The sequence below is a fragment of the Procambarus clarkii genome, chromosome 55 (genome assembly GCF_040958095.1).
Source record: "Procambarus clarkii isolate CNS0578487 chromosome 55, FALCON_Pclarkii_2.0, whole genome shotgun sequence".
In the NCBI taxonomy this organism is placed as follows: Eukaryota; Metazoa; Arthropoda; class Malacostraca; order Decapoda; family Cambaridae; genus Procambarus; species Procambarus clarkii.
Window position 1 is genome coordinate 16,326,426 of NC_091204.1, and position 21,150 is coordinate 16,347,575.

At 38.5% G+C, this 21,150-nt stretch overlaps 1 protein-coding gene across 1 annotated transcript in view; it reads left to right on the forward strand.

Moving 5' to 3' along the window:
* The window catches only part of LOC123755331 (mediator complex subunit kohtalo), a 65,207-nt gene that overhangs the window by 13,078 nt on the left and 30,979 nt on the right, over positions 1 to 21,150 (forward strand). Inside the window, 18 exon segments of the mRNA XM_045737873.2 lie at positions 265 to 446; positions 757 to 954; positions 1,408 to 1,452; positions 1,454 to 1,529; positions 1,651 to 1,766; positions 3,746 to 3,877; positions 4,554 to 4,680; positions 5,769 to 5,905; positions 6,268 to 6,398; positions 7,447 to 7,628; positions 8,762 to 8,974; positions 11,635 to 11,739; positions 14,483 to 14,604; positions 15,368 to 15,483; positions 16,182 to 16,335; positions 17,259 to 17,357; positions 18,574 to 18,758; positions 20,682 to 20,770. Coding sequence (XP_045593829.2) covers positions 265 to 446; positions 757 to 954; positions 1,408 to 1,452; positions 1,454 to 1,529; positions 1,651 to 1,766; positions 3,746 to 3,877; positions 4,554 to 4,680; positions 5,769 to 5,905; positions 6,268 to 6,398; positions 7,447 to 7,628; positions 8,762 to 8,974; positions 11,635 to 11,739; positions 14,483 to 14,604; positions 15,368 to 15,483; positions 16,182 to 16,335; positions 17,259 to 17,357; positions 18,574 to 18,758; positions 20,682 to 20,770 — 2,409 coding nt within the window.

Genomic DNA, 21,150 nt, shown 5'->3' on the forward strand with positions numbered 1-21,150 from the left:
CTCTATTCGAGTTGCCCTAACATTTGACTTGGCTGGATTTCTTACTAGAAATGTTCAAAAAAGAACAAATTTGCAAATTTTTTGTATCACAGCTGAATTATTCTTGATGTTTATCCACACATTTTCATGGCTTACCTGGTTACTCCAGCCAATTACATGAAAACAATGAATGTGAATTCACCCGGATTACTGAAATTCATATTACCGAGGTCTAACAGTACTTTTGTGTGCTATCTTTTCTTATTTGTTTATTTCCTTCAACAGATGAGAATGCTCTGTCAGTTAGATCCCAGGAATTTGGGAACTTGGTTCTCTTGTTTTCCGAGCTGATCCGTCAAGATGTGTTTAGCCACGATACATACATGTGTACTCTCATCTCCCGTGGTGATCTAGCTACGGGCACTCCAGATCTGAAGGCTGACTCATCCTTTGGAGAAAAGAAGGAGGTAGAATTAACATAATGTTTTGCATTGTCTTATCACTGTAAAATATTCTTATACATTCCACTGATACTTAAGCAATGTGTTTTAATGCAATGCCCTTATATTCCATAGTACTGGACAGGTAGTTCAAGTACAAAATAATAAAATATAGTTTTGCCCAAAATGTACACATGTTCATTAGAACATGGACTTTAAATAATGTAAAAATAGAATAAGTAGCTAAAATAGTTTGGAAAAGACATTACAGCTAACTTGTCTTACAACAACAAATAGGAAAATGCTATAGTAATAAATCCTACATTAATTGTTGTAGGATGGAACGGACAATATTGACGAAGATCTTGGGAAAATGGTTCAGAAGATCGCTGTTGACACTAGTCTAGAAGAGTCTGGCACAGGTGGAAGAGGAGAACTTCGAGGAGAAGGTAAACAGCGGCCTCCTAGACACCTGGTGTATGCACAACATTTCCCATTGCCTCAAGACGATTCCTACATGCATGAGATAAATCAGGTAAGAATAAATCAAATGAAGGTAAGCTAGGTGAAGATAAATTATAATAAGACCAATTATGTGAAGATTATATTAGATCAGATAAAGGTGTGGAAGTTGTACCGAGCTAGAAGTGATTAATTATACAGGAATTGTCTTGCATTTGTGTACCTCCTTAATGTATTTTATGCACAAGATTTGAAGTGGCTAAAATTTTAATACAGTAGTTTAGTATGACAGTAAACAAAAAATTCAGTACATTATTGTTCTGCGAGGATTATATGTTACAGTATTTAAACACAGGAATGAGTCCAATATTCCGCAGTTATTTCAGTGCATCACTTTAAAAATATGAATTGTTACAAAGCTCTTTTTTGCCTGATAAATTTTCTCACATTGTAGTGATGGAACAAAAATTGGTCTCTTCATTGTATTTTTGATATTTGATTATTTATTATAGGATTGTGTTTTCAGCGGTATGTTTTACTGTACGGTGTAGGCAAGACTCGGGATGAAGCAGCGAGCAGCAGTGAAGAAGCTAACCAAGGAAATCTGCAAGTTGTTCAGCAAAAAGTACAGCATTGATATTGCTGAAGGTAATCAGTTGCTCTATTTATTAACTTAGTCAATTAGCAATGGGAATAGATTGAGTAGGGTATAATCACTTGTCATTGGCTATTGTACTGTATGCTTTTTAAATTGTATAATATTTTTCAGGTGGTAAAGTGAAAAAATCTTCAAGAGGAGACTTCAACTTTGAAGCAATTTTGAGTAAATTTTGTGGTCTTTCGTACTTTGACCAGCACCACATCACAAGTACAGTGGCTTCTCAGGTGAGTCTGGAGAATATCTTTCTGTTGCTCTCCTCAGAGTTTTGCTACCTGTAGCCAAAGTCAGAATGACCTTCCATTTCCTTAGTCAACAAGAATCTTTGCAAATGTTTCTGTCCAACTATATAAGGAGGTTATCTTCTTGAGGTTATCTTGAGAGGATTTCGGGGCTTTTTATTGTCCCCGCGGCCCAGTCCTCGACCAGGCCTCCACCCCCAGGAAGCAGCCCGTGACAGCTGACTAACACCCAGGTACCTATTTACTGCTAGGTAACAGGGTAACAGGAGGAAAGAAGATACTGGAGAATTTAGTCCAATCCTGAAGGAGTGTCAGAAGGTACATTCTAATACATTCAACGACACTTTAACAAAGGAATATTTAAAATCAAAGGAATGCGAGGCAAAATTTTATTCACTCACATTACTGAACTATCATGTGCTCACCCAGCTTCTGGTCCTGACCCCTTGGTAGGGTATTTGTTGTTAGCCTTGGTGTGTTCCCCAAGGCTTGAATACTTCCAGGTTATACTATAGGAGAGCTGCCGAGTGCTCCACTAGAAAGAGCCATTTAATGACATTCAACATGGAATTTTTGAGTATGGCTGTGTATCTCCTTTCTTAATCTTTACTCTGGGATTTCAAAATGTGGATTGATATCATTTGGTTTTGACATTTGAAAATGTTATCTTTGTGTTATTCCTAGAAATCTGTGCCATTTTTGGACAAGAAGTTGCCAATGTTTTTGACAATCTAGGCCGTCATTGGTGGCCCGTTCTAGATGTACACATATTTGGAAACATAATGGAGTTATCTGTTCTTGGCCATGATTTTGTAGAATGTGATGGTCTGTCCAGACTGTCATTTAAAGTGACATTTGTCATAGCACAAAGTGCCCTATATAGAAAATTATATAATTTCTTCACATTGGTCTTCTTTGTCAGACTAATTGAATGCATGGATACCAAAGTACTAATCTGATTCGATTGCTATCTTTAATCAAAATTCATGGCTTTTGCTTTGCCTTTGTGTTCTAGATGATCTTTCTTGGTTTTAGGTTGATTTTAGATTCCTATGTATTGTCTGTGGTACTAGAGTAATGCACTAGGGAGCTATTGAGGCTGCCCACAGAAGGACATTTTATTACATCGAATACTTAATTTTTAGTTCACCGTGAATTTAAATAAATTTCCAAAATGTTCAGTTACCATTGATTGTATCCTAGTAAAGTTTGGTAAGTTTGTTTCATAACCCAGTATCTTGTCGTCTTAATACCAGTGGCCTCCTGTGATTCTGCCTTCAGATTCTAGATTATTGTTTATAAGTAACATCCAGTAATACTGGTTTAATTTTATCGAGGTTAGTGCTAAATTTCCACCTTCTCTCCTATCTAGCTTATTATACTGTCTCACTGTGCTCTTTAGTTACCTGAATATATTATACTTGCTATACTTGTGTATAATAATAGACCTCCTTGAGCCCAATATACAACATTAAGCCATTACTGTATACTATATTCTCACATTCATTGTGTTCATTATATTTCTCCATATTTTATTTTCTAGACACTGAATTGTTTATACCTTCTACGCATTATACTCCCTGTGCTCATTACAGCATCCACATCTCATTATAGCACCCTGTATTTGTTGCATCCCTTATGCCCACTATACATCATCTTACTATATCATGAGGTGTGACTTCTTGGAAATTGTCTTGATGGCAGCTACAGTACTGTATACTTCAAAATAATAATGTCAGTTGTGTTGAGGTTCAGTATAAATAACAACTTCCTATTATATCTGGTGGTTGTAAACTCGTTCTTAAAATTAAACAACGTTGAACTTGTAATTGACAGGAATTAAATTCTTAAATAATATAATTATCTGCCATTCTGTTTGTTATTTAATTAAATAATGTTCTGTTTATTGATTTACAGAAACTTATTTTCTTAAAGGATGTGCTTATAAGAAGTTATTCTTTTAGGTTTTAGAGATGCTGTCAGGCTGTGGTTCTGGCGTATCAAACTACCTTCCGACCCACGACCACATTGGTTTCCTTATGGACCTCATGGAAGTTGCACTTAATGTTCATGGGCTCATTGAGCTCTGCATTCAGGTTTGTAATAATGTTTTTTCTTTAGTTTATCCAGTACAGGTCTGTGTAGATGTAATAGTGGGGTAGGTAAGGGGGTAGGAGTGTGTTAATGAAGGGGTAGGGATGTGTTGGATTGGGCAGAAGATTGGTTGAGTGAATAGTAGGATTAGTTAGGACAGTTGTGGGTGTAGTGCTAGTGTGGATGTGCAAGATTGCTAGATAGGCAGATGACTAGTATAATGGATGAATAAGCAGGTGGGTGGTTGAATGGATGGACAAATAAATGATTGGTTGGATGCATGAACAGATAATTGGATGGATGGATGAACAGATGTTTGGATGGATGGATGAACAAATGGTTGGATGGATGGATGGCATGCTACTGTAGTATGCAGCTAATCACAATCCTATGTGAGTGTGATCAATACTTTGCTAGACTAATTGATGTTTTGGAAGAATGCATCCAGTTAATATATTTATGCATGGTAACTTGTAGTTATTCACTGTACTAGGCTAATATTAATGTATTGTATGTAGCATATGTGCCAGAATTATTGTATAGCCATCTTCTGAAAAAAAAAATATATACAGTATATAAAATATACTGTGAGTGTGTGGCACATGTGCCATTTATACGCTACTCTGACACTAAAATAAAATCTTTGTTGATGTGGCTCATTTGGGTTCTCCATTTCAGATGATAAAAGAGGTCAGTGAAATTGAGGCTCAGCTGGTAGAGCGGGGTTGTCTTGCAGGCTGGTATTGTCCAACTCTTCTCCTTCACGTTGTTGGCGTTCTCAGGAAGTATCATTGTTCTTTACTGGGTAAGCTACTTTCGGCACATTTCTCCTTTTTTTAAATTTGCCACAGAAGATCCTTAAATGACACACATTTATATAGCTTGTTATTGACATCAACTTTTTATTTGGTTACCAATAATTGAAATTGTACTCATATTTATTATATAACCCATATTTCCTATATGTTCACCCCTTTCTCTCCCGTTCACTACTCCTCATTCTCGTTCCTCTCCCACTCTTTCCCACTCTTTCCCTCTTCCGTTCACCCACACGCACATTTGAAGTTAATATTGCAGATGAAGAACTTTTTATAATAATGAAGTGAGTAGTAGGGTTTTGTTAAAAATAATGTACTAAAATTTCTATTGATTTGAAGAGACTCCATGAAGGAAAATGTAGCTAAAAGTGTGTACAGTACATGGTATATAGAGTATATAATACAGAGAAAACAAAGATTGAAATGTAGAATGAAGTACAGTATGTTCATTATTAATGGGCAAGGTAACTGGCTGATGGAATGCTTTTCAATTTGCAAATTACCCTGTGATATAGGAATTTGTATAGTTTTGTGAATTTTGCAACAAATTGGAGCCAAGAAAATCGGTAGAAGCCATGAGGGTTCGTACCTGCACACTGGGTACTCCCAAGTATACGTATTAATGAACTCAGCCACGACATGCAAAAAGCACTGCAACCTGGGATTCAATTGAATCCTCTAAGGGTCCTGAGGCTTCCATTGAAGTCCAATCAGGGCTTCTTGCATTTTCCACATGTACTCTGGATGTAGTATAGGAGTTCTACCTACAACACTTCTTGATTGCGCTTCAGTGGAAGCCTCAGGACTCCTAGAGGATTCAGTTGAATTCCAGGTTGAATTGCTTTTAGCATGTCATGGCAGCAGTTATTATGGCATATACTTAGGAGTACCCAGTGTGCAGGTTCGAATCCTCCTCACGGCTCTCTCATTGATTCTCTCATTAATACATCACGTTAACATGATTTCTATGTGTAAAGTGGAGCCTTCTTTAGTAACTAGATACAATGAGTAATATTGAGTTAAACATTTATTATTAAATTCTTCATCACTGTTTAAGCTGCTGAACTTTTCTTAGTGTCTCAGGAGCAAACATCTGCCATCTTTGAGGGTTTGTGTCGCCTGGTTAAGGCTAATCCCTCAGACTGCACGTCTCCTGAACGAGTGGTGTTTGCTTACCTTTATGAACTCTATACATCTTGCTCATTCCTCAAGGTAAGTGTGTACAGTATATATATATTCAGCCTTTGATGTTTTAGACTCCTATATTTGTATTTTGCTTTTGCTTACTTCATTCACAACTTCCAACACAATGCAGTATTAAAACATGCAGTATGCATGGGGCAACTATAAGTATAAATAATAGCATAATAATAGAATGCTTGATATACTGTGCAAGATTGTAATGGAATGTTTCTTATTCCAGAAACTTTAGGTTCCTATTAAAGCAACACATGTTTAGGTTCCTATTAAAGCAACACATGTGTTGCTTTAATAGGAACCTAAACGTGTTGCTTTAATAGGAACCTAAACATGTGTTGCTTTAATAGGAACCTAAACATGTTTAATCTTTTCAGTCAAAACATCATGAGCTGTTCTCAGTAGTGTACCCAAAAATTAAGCAAGCATTGTATGCCAGCATCAGCCCAGCACAAGGAACGTACCGGTGGTCTCTCCAGTTCATGGACGAATACATAAAAAATCCGAAGTTAGTATTGAAATAGATTTGTGTAGTTTAGTTCCCATATTCCATGTGCTGTGTTAGGAGGTTGAAAATTTCTGTAGCATAATTTTAAAACACATTGTTATGGTCAACTTACTTTAGCCACGTTATTGTGACTTATCGCCTGAACATCGTTATCGTTGTATGCCTCTAAAATCTGAGGTTGAGCTTTTTTGTGTACTAGAAACCTACAGTTTTCATCACATGATTGATCTATACCTCCAGAGTTTGAATCCATGCCTGCATGATATTCTCGGACAGAATTATTGCAGCAATAATCCTCGACTCCTCCTTCACCTGTACAGGCGAGGTGATAATTCTGATGATAGCTACATTTTTTAGGGTTAATTTCTAAAATATAATCTTATATTTATCACCACCATGAATTAATTGCACAGTTCATTAATAAATACTGTAGTGTAATGATAGCTTTGAAATGGTTCATTGCTTTCCTGTTATGTACTATATACTGTACCACTTTATTATTATTATTACTTTTATTATTATCATCATCTTATTGATGTCATTTGAAAGCATTAACATACATCATTATTATTATTACCATTATTTCTCAATTACTGGAAATAGGGAAAGGAAGATGGAAAAAATAGGAAAGTATGGAGATTGGTTAACAGTGAGCCTCTGGCAAAGCTGAAATATTTTTGAGATTTAAAATATTCCTGCATGAAAATGAATATTTCATTTTCACAATACTTTACCACATGTAGTTTCTATGTGTAACAATATACAGCATTAGAACCTTGCGGCATAGCTGTTATACCCGTGAGATGACTGGTGTGCGGATTACATTATGAGAAATCACGGTCACTGAACCTCTTTAACTCTTTACAACTCTATTTTTCTATCTTCAACAGGGAATACCCCTCCACCCCCATGAAAATGGGAAATGAGGTGACTAAAGATGGCAATAATTTTGAGTACAAATGCTTTGAGTTTAATTGTAGAAGATAATACTTAGGCAAGTGCCTTTTTTAACACAATAGAGGAGATTTATTGTTTAAACTTCTTCCAGATTAAAAATTGACTCCAGTATCATCAAACAATTATCTGATCCTGGCAACCGGTATAGTTTTGTGTGTAATGCTATCATTGATGCTTGCTCATCCAACACTTCTAATGAAAAGCTGAATGACATGGCTGTCCTCTGTGCAGAGCTCACTGCTTCATGCAATTCTCTTTCTGCAGAATGGTTAGGTATGTTTAAACTTGTGTATGTTTTGTAGAGTTTGGCATGTGTTTATACTTACACGAGATGTATATACATTATCTTTATACTGATGTGGTGACTGGCCTTCGCTTACACGACCTGACCGACAACCCACGTTGTGACGTTTTGGTTTACCTGAATGATAATGTCTAGTTAGTGGGTCTTACTCCCTCAACCGCTCTCAGTGTCACCTCGGATGCTGTGTGAATTGTTTCTCTCTCTGTGGTATAGGGTCTGGTGTATCACATTCCATTATACAAGTATATCTAGATTATTGAAAACAAAATTGGAAATATGCTTCCACTATGTCAGTTCCAAAACAGTCATTTATTGTCTTAAAGCAATTTAATATGAGGAATTTAGATCAAATCAAGTTTTAAATTAAGAAAACAATTTTATGCATTACTTTAAACTTTTATTAGCTTAATTTTGAATGTTACAATTTGTTGGATGGAAAAAATCAAAGAACACTGTTATTTACCATATAACGACATAATGAAGGATGGAGGGACTGATGGATGGAAGGATGGATAAGCAGAGGACTAGTTAGATGAATGAATGGTTGAATGTGTTGTTCACAATTAAGAATACTGGGCAGTACATTAAAATGAATGCTTGTTAAAAATTTACATGAAATTACCACAAGAGCTACCTTCTTGACTGACTTTGACAAGGACAGGAAGTTGTTGATTTGTCAAAGGTTCCCCAGTATTCCCGAGGCTTTTCTTCAAGTGTATTTTAAACTGCTTATTTGTTAAAATTAACTTACTTTTTACAGACTAACTACAGAGACGCAGGAAATGAATACAGGAGTGACCAAATTGGTTTGACTCAGAAATTTGTAGTACAGTATATTAAAACAAAAAATGATAATGCCACCACAAAGTGTCTTTAATCTTTGTGATAGGCAATTCAAAAAGATATTAATTTTTTCCTTGAATATCTATAAAGGAGGGACTGCTTGCTCAAACAATACTACCTAAATAATGTAGATAATTTTTGTGTAAGGTGGCCAGTTAGTTGATTAGTTACTATACACATTATAGTGAAAGTCATGCACTATACACATTTTATTGACCTCTTTACAGATTTGACTAATTTTGTGACCTTATTTGAATAGGGGTCCTGAATGCTCTATGCTGCTCATCCAAGGATAGTCCTGGTTATATTGATGTCCTGGGACAAGTTGGCCTTCGTGATCCCCACTCAACCCCAACCATTCACAGCTCTCTGGCAGTATTCACTGCAATCCTAATTGCTCGGCATTGCTTCACACTTCTTGACTTCCTCAAGTCTGTTGTCTTGCCCTCCCTAATGGAAGCTTGGAACTCAGGTAGGGTAATACACTATCTACCGCTTAATATTATACAATTTAACATTTGGTTACAATATTCTGTTTACTATTGAACCATATTCTGTTAAATCATTCACCAACTTTAAACGTTATAAGTATGAGCAAGTCTGGTTTAACACTTTTTCTATGGCATCTCATTTCTTTATTCCCATTGAAGGTTAAAAGAACTGAAAACTCTATTTTTGTCAAGATACTGTACTCAATTTATCTATACTGTACCTTGAGATCAAAAGAATAAAGGAAACTAGAAAGGGAGGCAGCTCCTATTTATACCCAATCAAACTCACTCATGTATAAATATCTAATCTTCATTTGATTACAGCAAATATTCCAGAGGCTTCTTCCACTCTGCTCGCTGATTGGATTTGTCTTTCACATAAGGATATGCAAGTTTGTTTTTTTGTTGCTAGCCCTAAATTTTATGTGAACTACTCTTTGAGCAATGACATACAGGCCGTGGTTTGTCTACAAGATTCTTGCTTGTGTTATAGGTAGTGTAGGTTCCTACCCCTGTTGTTGAGGATGTGTCTGACTCTCCTTTATTTTTTTTTTTGAGATATATACAAGAATTGTTACATTCTTGTACAGCCACTAGTACGCGTAGCATTTTGGGCAGGTCCCTGGAATACAATCCCCGCCGCGAAGAATCGTTGTTACAACCAAGTACTCATTTTACCGTTGAGTTAAACAGAGGCTACAGTTAAGGATTTACGCCCAGTAAATCCTCCCCGGCCAGGATACGAACCCATAACAAAGCGCTCGTGGAACGCCAGGCGAGTGTCTTACCACTACATCACAGACACTGACTGATTTTATGAAGATATATTTAAAGCATTGGTTTTGGACACCTATTTCTGCCTCCTTGTACCTATGGTCCTTAGTTTGCTGTTGGATGCATTAGGGGCCTGACGGCTGAGTGGACAGCGCTCGAGGTTCACAGTCCTAAGGGTCTGGGTTCGAACCCCGGCGCAGGCAGAAACAAATGGACAGAGTTTCTTTCACCCTGATTCCTCTGTTCATCTAGCAGTAAATAGATACCTGGGAGTTAGAAAGCTGCTATGGGGTGCTTCCTGGGGATGTATGTGTGTGTGTGTGTGTGTGTGTGTGTGTGTGTGTGTGTGTGTGTGTGTGTGTGTGTGTGTGTGTGTGTGTGTGAAAATTAGGATTAAGGACTTGCCCGAAATGCTATGCGTGCTAGTGGCTTTACAAGAATGTAAGAGCTCTTGCATATATAAATAAATGTAAAAAAAATCAACAATTTCCAATAAGATGTCTTCTAGCATGGCTTTCCAGAATTTATTCCGGTTAAGATGCCAAAATTGCTTAGGTATGAGGTCCAGCTGATGACAGTGCGGGTAGTGTCCGAGGCATTGGTAGTGGGGTCTGCCCCAGCAGTGGCTGTGGTTGGAGTGCAGGAGGCTTGGTTGTCACTTCTGGGGGTCCTTCCCAAGTATCCTGCAGCCCTTAGTTCAGGTTTGCTCTTGGAATGGATCCCTAACCCTAGCCTGTCAAAGCACTCTTCACCTAGCAGTCTGGGGGTCTGTGAGGAATGCATCAGCTGTGGTTTCACTTGTTTGGAGTCTATTCCTTGTTTAGTGTCTTTACAGGCTCAGCAGTACCTGATGCTGTTTCTGGCACATTGCCATAATTCTGCTTTGGAAATGGACCTGGCCTCTTTCAAGTTTGGGTCTCCTATTGCTTTTTAGATGCAATATGTAGTCCCATCTTTGTCATGGTCAGCACACAATCTATTATTTTGCTTTGGTGAATGGTATACAGTGCAGTGCTTACTATTATTTGCAGGGGGGGGGGGAATTGGAAGGAGGTTTTCCCTCTCTTCAATTTGTTTTTCTTGTGGCCTGCCTTCACTTTTAATAGACATTGTTTGTGCCTACTTTGTTCCTATTGTAAGTACTTGGTTCCTGTCTCCAGGTTTCCATTTATCTTCGGCTTTGGCCTCTGTTGACCACAAGACTCTTGTGTGTTCAGCACATATCTTGCCCCTTTTTTTATCGTGGGGAAATGTTCTCTGCTCAGCTACATTCTCAGCAGTCCGCTGTGTCTTTGAGTCCTTTCCCTGTATTGTTAGCTCAGTGAGCCAGCAGAGCTTTACCAGCTCGTGTACCCCTCTTCTATGAGATGCAGTTGTGGACTTCTGCACAGCTCTTTGGGCTTGCTGGTAGTTTGTGTTAGACCAGTTTCAGGGGTACCATTGAATTTTTCATTCCTGTTTCCTGGCTTACCTGTGGTTTCTAGGGGCTTACTTGGGATTTAGAGTGCTGTCATCTTGAGGCAAAAAAAGGAAACAGTTGGGTGATATTTGTTTGTGATAGTTTTGAGTTTTGTTTGGTATTTGTCCATGTCAATGATTTCTTTGTATATTGAGCTCCTGAATGGCTGAAAAGGCAACTCCTTTTCAGTCATTTTGGTGGGGATTTCCCTGGTTTGTAGAGTATTGCCCTTGGATTCCCCACCTCTTTTGAGGGTGTAAGATTCTGGTGCCTGCTTGCAGTAGGCACCTCGGTGACTGGGAAGCCACTGACAGGCCTCAGAAATGGGAGTTTCATTATACGTGACACGTTATTTTTGTTGATTAGGATTCAGTTTAATTATATATATTATGTATGTTTTATATACAGGTGAGGGCAATCCTGATGCAGAACCTGGTGCACGCCTTACTTGTCATCTGCTGCTTCGTATCTTCAAGAGTGTTGACTCTCCACAACCTGCACAGTATTCAGCAGGTAAGCTTGGCTTAAATAATATATCCATATTAGTTGAAAGATATACAGATTTTAAAAAATAAAGGTTAATTTATGAAAACAGTTTTTAAAATAATCCATTGCATTTTATGTGTTACTTGCAGATTTGCCATGTCGTGTATTCTCGTAACTAGCATTCAGTTGCCTTCCTAAGTTAAGATCCGGTGTTTCCTCTGGGAAAGGATCGTTAGTCAGACAGGTGACATTTTTGGTATCAGCACCACAAGTAACTTTTCAAACAGTCTCTACTGGGTCATTATAGGTGTTAAGGGGTCATGGAGATAAGCTCAGTCCAGCTTGGATTGACTGGTAGAGGAGGGTTCTATAAAAACTTGAAGCAATGTAATCAAATGTGACTGTCATTTAAGGTTTTCATCTAATTGCACTGCTGTATATTACTGGAAGACCTGTCTCTATTTTTCATGTTGGGATTAAATAAGTTTAATTTATATTCTGTAGAAAGACGAAGAGTAAAGGGTAGATGATTAAAGTTTACAAATGACGAAAGAATTTAACGAAGGAGATATAGATAACGTTTTAAATACTGTATATCAATACAAGATAGAACTACTCGTGACATTGTGTTTATCAAAAGTAGTGCTTGGTTGTTTCAAGTTGTCCCGGGTTCCTGTGGTAGTTTTGGTCCTTGCTTCTTCTGGTGTCTTGAGGGCTTACCCCATTGTCTACTCTGCTCAGCAATGTCCCGGGTTCCTGTGGTAGTTTTGGTCCTTGCTTCTTCTGGTGTCTTGAGGGCTTACCCCATTGTCTACTCTGCTCAGCAATGTCATGACTTGATGGCTGAGGGTGTGCTTGTGGTGACCCTGTCCTTGAGGAGGATGTCTGCTTTCTTCTGGACAAATTTGTTTTCCATGAGTTCCTTCCTAGTCCTGTTTTATAGTTGACACCACCATGTTCCAGGTTCACCAGATGGTTTTCAGCATCTTTTGGCTCATTACGTTGGATTTCTAGGTGCCCATTGCTTCATGTCTTTCCTTCCTGAGTTCAGAGTTTGGTGTCAGGCTCATCTCACACCACCTTCAGGCTGGAATGTTTGGCCTTTTCTAGATCTCGAAACTTTCCCAGACTGACTCTTGAGGTTCTCTGCCTAGTCATTTTTGTGGGATTGACATTCTAGCCTACCTCTGTGACACTCAACTTCGGAATTTAACTTAGATCGAATGGGATTTTTGCCCGTAGCTGCTGCAGTACCTGGTTCCTGATTTATCCTGGCTCATGGGCAATGTCTTATTTTCCTGTAGGTGAAGACATCTAGATGAAATAGGTACCTGGTTACCTGGTTGATACCTGGTTGACGGGGTTCTGGGAGTTCTTCTACTCCCCAAGCCCGGCCCAGGGCCAGACTTGACTTGTGAGAGTTTGGTCCACCAGGCTGTTGCTTGGAGCGGCCCGCAGGCCCACATACCCACCACAGCCCGGTTGGTCCGGCACTCCTTGAAGGAAACAATCTAGTTTCCTCTTGAAGATGTCCACGGTTGTTTCTGTAATATTTCTGATGCTCGCTGGTAGGACGTTGAACAACCGTGGACCTCTGATGTTCATACAGTGTTTTCTGATTGTGCCCATGGCACCTCTGCTCTTCACTGGTTCTATTCTGCATTTTCTTCCATGTTGTTCACTCCAGTACGTTGTTATTTTACTGTGCAGATTTGGGACCTGTCCCTCCAGTATTTTCCATGTGTATATTATTTGGTATCTCTCTCGTCTCCTTTCTAGTGAGTACATTTGGAGAGCATTGAGACGATGCCAATAATTTAGGTGCTTTATCTCGTCTATGCGTGCCGTATATGTTCTCTGTATTCCCTCAATTTCAGCAATCTCTCCTGCTCTGAAGGGGGAAGTGAGTACTGAGCAGTACTCAAGACGGGACAACACAAGTGATTTGAAGAGTACAACCATTGTGATGGGATCTCTGGACTTGAAGGTTCTCGTAATCCATCCTATCATTTTTCTGGCTGACGCAATACTTGCTTGGTTATGGGTCATAGCAGTTTATGCCAGTCGTGCATATCAATGAGGAGGAGTGTGCCATATTTTTTTAATAGTGATATTTGATCCAAAACCACTAATTAGGGCTGATGCATTCTTGATAGGAGAGGACTACAAGGGGTCAGTTTCTTTTACCTAAAGATCATGACTATTTTTCCAGTACAGTAGTACAGTATCAGAACTGGTCATAGGAATGACTGGGCTTTTGTATTTACATTCCCTGAGCCGATACTCACATGTAGCGGTAATAAACAAACAATGCTTGGGCACCGAGTGCCGAAAGTATTTAATACTCTTTGTAAGCGTTGTTGACTAACCACAGGATTCTGTTAGAACCAAATCCAGGTCCCACACTGCTACTTCATTCCATCAAATGTGAGATGAAGACGGCTTGATTTTGAATTCATGCTTGACAAATTAGTATAACGAAGTGCATTATTCATGATTTCCTCCTCATAACCCATTTCACACCTAACCATGACATGATACATGATATTGACATGATATTGGATAACATCTAATCCTTTCCTAATGTGGTAGGGAAAGGATACTTCTCACATTTGTTCTGTGATTAATTGAGAATCCATTTTTTCTCGTGAGATTTTACATGAATTTCTGCATGCACATATGGGAGCTAAAAATGGTAAATAGGATCTTAAATATTCTCGTATAGGAAATGGCATCAGCATAAAGTTTTATTACCGTCTTGTATTTGCAGGTTCTTCTCAAAATGTACCGGCAGGCATGTCTCAACGGAATATCCGACTAAGCTGTGACCGACACCTTTTAGCAGCGGCTCACACTGCTATCACACTCAGCCCGCTTCTTGCCGTCCTGAAGGTAACACACCATACTTAACTACATACTTAGATGGAAGATATCCATAGAGAATGTGGACATATTAGTAGCATACCTGATAATTGTTTAACAAGAAGAGTGTATAGTATAACCTCATTTCAGCAAACTGTCATAGTACCAAACCTTGTTCATTAGTGAAAGATTCGTTGTAACCAGTGATGTCTTCAGGATGAAGGGGATGGTGAGTTTTTTTTAACTAGTTGTAAGAATAGAACACATTCTTGTGCATATATAGACAAAAATGTATATATATATATATATTTAAACATTGTATTTAAAATATACCAGAAGGTATTTGTTACCATGGAGAAGTGCAGATTAATTCTCATGTTCCATAGGTTTTCTGTCCCTGACTATGGGGAGGGAAGGGAATAATCAGGGGAAAGCGCTAAGCCGTTATGACTATATAGCACTGGGAAGAGGTCAGGGGTTTTGGGATGGGACGAGGGGGAAGGAATGGTGGCCAACCGCTTGGACGGTCGAGGATTGAACGCCGACCTGCATGAAACGAGACCGTCGCTCTATCATCCAGCCCAAGTGGTTGGGCACCATTTCTTTTCCCCATCCCTGGGAGGTAATATTTTTCTTACAGTATTGTGACTGTAGGATCCACTTGAAAAGTTTTCAGTGGTACTGGTTTCATAACTATCTTGTATACTGTATATTGTATACTGTATATGTAGGTAGAGAGATCTTGTATGCACATTTACCTTAATGCATTTTCTTTTCAAATAATTTCATACAGGCAATGCTTATTGTTGGTGACGTGTTGAGCGGCCAGAGTAAGAGCCAGGCTTCTATATCTGACATCCTTGGCACCTCGGACATGGGTAGTGGCTCCAATGATTCTGATATGATGGGGTATGTATACTTGTTTTGTAGTTAATCAAGTCATTATGATTGCAATTTTCAGCTAACTATCTGTTATCTTCCATAGTCATATGGAGTTTGATACTTAGATATAAGAAGTGATGTTACCACAGTCAGTAACGCCACATCAACTCTGTCGTATTATACTGTGGTCTATAGATAAGATGAAGAAGAGTAATCTTCCAACTTTAGAAATTGAAGGACGGGTCATAGTCCTTTTGAGCACTTGTTCTGCTTAATACTGTAGCATATTAAAAATAACTAGGTTGTTCAGTGGGAACACAAATGAAAAATAAATAAAAAATTACTTTGTAGATGAAATTGGTTTACTTGAATTGAAAACATTATAGTAGAAGTAGAAATATTGAAGTAGATAGCGATAAAAGTTGTTACTGTATAATGATATGACTGCGAAAGCTTCTAAATAAAGAATGTATCGATATGTGCTAAAGCAAACGAGTTTGATGTAGAGAATGAAATGCTGCAGTCACTTACATGGTATTGTACAGTAATTACAGTACACAACTGTATATCCTTGTGTGTGTATTGAAAAACTTTAGAAGGTACAGCATGTTTTTCACCTTGTCCTTTACTGTTAGTTGAAATATATTTGAAGTTATGAATCCTACTATTGTAACAGTTAAGGAAAAAGGGCCTTCAAAGAATACCTAAAATTTGTTCCGTTTCAGAAAAGATGCTGACAAAGCAAGTCTGGCAGACTTTGCGCGTTATTCCTTAAGGCAAATATGCTCACAGGAGTGGGTGAGGGAACGCTGTCTAAAAATTCCAGAGGAACTTTGCAGTGCTGAGAATCTCCTAGACAGTGCTATTACCCCTAGACAGGTGAGAAGTTACAGCTACTTTAGCTTGTTTCTGAGATTTAAAGGGTCTCCTTGTTCTAATTGCTAAAAAAAAATTCTGGTGTAATTTTGTTGTACAAAGATATCTATACAGGTTGTTGTATAGATATCTTTGCATTATATTAAAGGACTAAGTCATCACCAGGTTAATCAGTATTCCTGCAGAATGTTAAGGGTTTATTTATTGTTGGGGGAAATGTCCTGAAAGTTTGGCCCCAAGAAACTAAATTCTGGACAATATAGTGGCTTGGTAAGTAATGTACTTAGAGCATTAATGTTGCATCATGAATGGACAACTTTTGTCCCTAAACAAGACGTGCCACATTAATGAGATGTTAATGAATTGACATTCTTAACTAACCTTTAGGCAGCAGTTATCCTCATTCGTTGATTCACAGGGTAATGTGGGTGTCGTCATATGACGATTTAAACAATTACTTTCTGGGTTTTATATGTATGATGCAAATATGAATATACTAGTAATACCTGTATGTGAACGTAATGGAGTTTACCTTGATCTGTGTGAAAAAATCCTGCAACCATTTCATGATTACGTGTACTAGGTGAATGTGGTTATCATCATGTATATTACTAGGGGAATGTGGTCATTGTCATACGATGATTTGAACCATTACTGTCTGGGTTTTACATGTATGATGTAAATATGGATATAATAGCTCTCCAATATCTCCCTAGAATCATTGTGATGCAACAGGGAAAGTTGTCAAATTTCCTTGCTGGGTCAGTACAAAATTTCAACCTGCATGACCGTTGTTAATCTTATCCAGAGATGAGTAGGATCTTACCTTAGTGAGCCACTAAGTAGGATAGCATAAATTTATTTTTCTTGTTTATATTAATTAAAGTGTTTGTGTTCTCATATCATGTATGTATTTTTTGTTTCAGGCCCAGCGACTGTTGCACCAGATCTGTCATCCAGACTCTCCCAGCACTCACAATGATGCTTCACAAGATCAGCGCACTATTATTTCCCATATACTTCAGGTCAGAAAAGAACTTGCATATTTTTCTTACAATACCATATTATACAGATGCTCTTTCAAATCCCAGATTATAGTGTTCTCGACCTGATCTGGATTTCCCAAAATTTGCCATTTTTGGCTATTTATCAAATTTTATATTTTTCATATAAAACTCAAAATTAATTTGAGCCATAGAACTTTAGTTTTATATGCTTAATGCCTTTACCAAGGCACCAACTATTTCTCCTAATGGCAACATTAGGAGAAAATGAGATCAGACCCATATCTTTAGGACTGGGTGTGGTTTGGGGATGGCATGCAAGTGAGGTAGCAGGCAGGCTGGACACCTGGGTGACTTGACCCGCCACTTGGTGTTGTGCTTCGGCAAACTTTTGTTTCCCCTTATTTCCATCAAGATAAATAGATTGTTTAATTAACTCTAGTCTAGATAAATAGATTGTTTTACTTAAGCTTTCTGGGTGATTTTTCTTTTTTTTAAGTCACTCTCAAATTCTCTTGCTTGTCTTACCACTATGAGGTTACCAGATTCTGGTACCTGGAGTTTTGTAGGCCTCTGTATGTCTAGAGGTTTGCTAGGTTTGTTGATGGCTGTGGTAGCAGAGGCAAAGCACTGGGAAGCTTGTGAGGCCATCTAGAAAAGGCTGGCTGTGTCTTATTTGGGATATTTTGCTGCTGGTGACTGCATTTGCTTGGTTTGTACCCCATTTACAGTTGGTTCAGGTCTTGCACTGCCTTGTCAGAATCTTGAGAGCCTCCTCTGCCGGCAGAACTTTGCTTGTAGACTTTGTTCTCTGGGCCACATCTGGCTGAAGATAGTTAATTTAACAGATTGCCCCTCTAAGCTGGCTAAGAATGCTTAGCCTTAGGGTTTGGATTGAGCTCTTTGTTTTTGTTTTGAATCCCTAACACCAGTGTGATCAGTCACATTGGAATAGATCCCTGATGCATTGGTATAGATTGTTGGCCTGCCCTGGCTGTCATGATCCTCATACTGTATTTGTTTATCATCGATCAATTACAGTAATTGATCAAATTTTCTTCTTAACCATGTAAAAAAATTTTGTCACATCTACTACATGTAAAATTTATTTTGTGCTTGAAATATAGTAATTAGAAAAAATATACAATATTTTCAGCTCTAATATTTTACTCCATAAAATTATGCATTTAATACCTTTTACTTTACTTTAAGCATTTCTTTAAAATAACCTGTACAGGATTTAGATGAATGGAGTCTACGCATCTCATGGCTGGACCTGCATCTGATGTACGAACAACAGAGAGTGTCATCCCAGGAGCTCAACTCGTGGCTTGATAATGTGGCTCAGGCAGCTATTGAAGTGTTCCATCTTAGCCATGATCCTGATAGATCACCCATGTCAGTCTCGCTCTCTTGTCACAGGTAAATATACAAAGCAACAGTATGTATTTGTTAATAATGGACCCCATTTCATTTCTTATTTGAATATTCAAAAGATCGTTGTTCATTATTTTACTTGTCAAACTGTGTTTTTATCTCCACAAGTGATGGAACTTGTATGCATTTGCACAATTTTTGTAAGCAAAATCACTTGCATAAAGTATATTTTTCCTCATTACCCCATTTTCACCTTCATTGGGTGGGGAGGCATCAACCCAGAGAAATAGAGAAACTAGTGTAGAAAAAAAGACTACAGTATTTATAGATATTCAACACAAATCTCTTGATCATTCATTATATCATGCTAACTGTATAGCATGTTGAAGTAACAGGCACCACTACACTCCAGCCAACTCCACAGTAGCACTGCAGTGCTTCATACGACATAGGTGCACAGTGTTCCTCATGTACTTATTGGAGGAAACTAGGGAGTTTCCTCCAATAAGTCCCAGACCAACCGGGCTGCGGTGGGTATATGGGCTTGCAGGCCGCTGCAAGCAACAGCCTAGTGGACCAAACTCTCACAGGTCAAGCCTGGCCTCAGGCCGGGCTTGGGGAGTAGAAGAATTCCCAGAACCCCATCAACCAGGTATCATCCAAGTATGAGCCGTCATACACAAAACGTGCAAATGCACACACTCTTCACAAACCATTACCACCCAGCCTTGTCACTGTGTTCTGTATGCTAACTCACATTCTATCCTGTCCTGACAAAAGACACTTATCAGGCTCTGTCACACTGGCCACTAAACTAAACACAGCTACTGTGCTGCCAGGTGTCTTGTAGATAACATGATCACAAGATTGGGAAATAATCATTTAATTTTTGAACAATTGTTTCCCCTTGCCAGACCATCATGAAACACGGTCAGCATGAGAAGGGTATGCACTGGAGTACCCTGGGTTGGGGAAGATGCTGTCTCCTGGCAAGATGGTGCATGCTTGTTTGTTAGTAGTAGGCATCCATCAGTCTCAGGAGAGTATGGAGTTGCACTCTGGTTGTCGGTCTGGAATGGCCTCTCCAGAGCCCACTCCAGTGTACTTTGTACCAGTGTTCCTTATAATTAGTACATGAGGTTAATCCAGGGTTTCCATTAGTGGTCTTAAGTGAGACATCACTGGAAATTCTGGAAGGCTCATGCTTATTAATAGACATTGTCAGCATAAGAATATTGATGCTGGGTGACAATGTCTCCAGTGACTCTGGCATAATATATGTGACTGGTGCCTCATGTTGCTTGCTTGACTTGCAAGTCATACAGGATAAACCAAGAGTGTGGAAGACATCTTGGAAGTATCTTTTAATTTGAAAAGCTGGACTTGATTTTATCTGTTTATTGGCTTTTCAAATGTGAATTACAATAAAAGGATCATCATCATTATCGACACACATAATCCATTGTATCGAAATCCTAGGTCAGGCTTGGGGAGTAGAAGAACTCCCAGAATCCTCTCCATGTATAATCCAGTATATTGGAGCAGGAAACCACTGTATTGATGACCAAACACTCAAATATTCTCTGAAAACAGTGGTAGTCTCTGGTTACTCTTAGTACAGTGCACTCATACATAAAATACTAGGCTCTTCCAGTAACCGTAAGATTCTCATTGCTGAATTTGCTATTTGAGAGAATAAATTTGCCCCATTTTGGCTGTAATTTGCAGTCTAAAAATCATTTGTCAAATTTGTTATAATTGAGAGACCTTAACTGAGCCCGAAGCTATGTGCCAAGTGACGAGACAGAAAAGAAAGTTTGAATGTAATAATTATAAAAAGTTGTACTTGGCATCCCAGGAAAAATGTAAGTGTGCAAACTGAGAGAGTGAGTGAGACAACATAATATAAATTAAAACTATCTGTATTATTAATTATATACATTAAATTTAGTTACGATATATTTTCAGAACTCGAAAGCCTCAGTCCATCTGTCTAGTGGCTCCACTCATCTCTAAACTTCCAAAAGCTGTGCAGGGAAGAGTGTTGAAAGTGGCTGGTAAGTCTTGGCTGTTATTTACCCAGAGAAGGATCCAGACAGCATCTGGTAACTGTCTAGAAAATGATCTAGCTGATAAGCCTTTGCTTTTACTTCTTTTGTCTTGTGTGTAACACAATGTTAAGTGTAAAATACAGTTAATCCTTATATAACACGTTTATATAGTGCATTTATGCTATAATGTTTTTATTTAGTGACCATTAATATGAATTGTGTGCACTGTTGTTGTATAACATGCCCTCATGGCATGCTCAACTGTTCTCTCCAGCAAAGACCACTATGACTTCCTTCTTGCCCCACCAGCAAACCTTCCCTGGGGCAAAGGGTGCTGGCTGCCTGCACCATTACACAGGCAAGTAGTGTGCCAGACACAAGGAAAG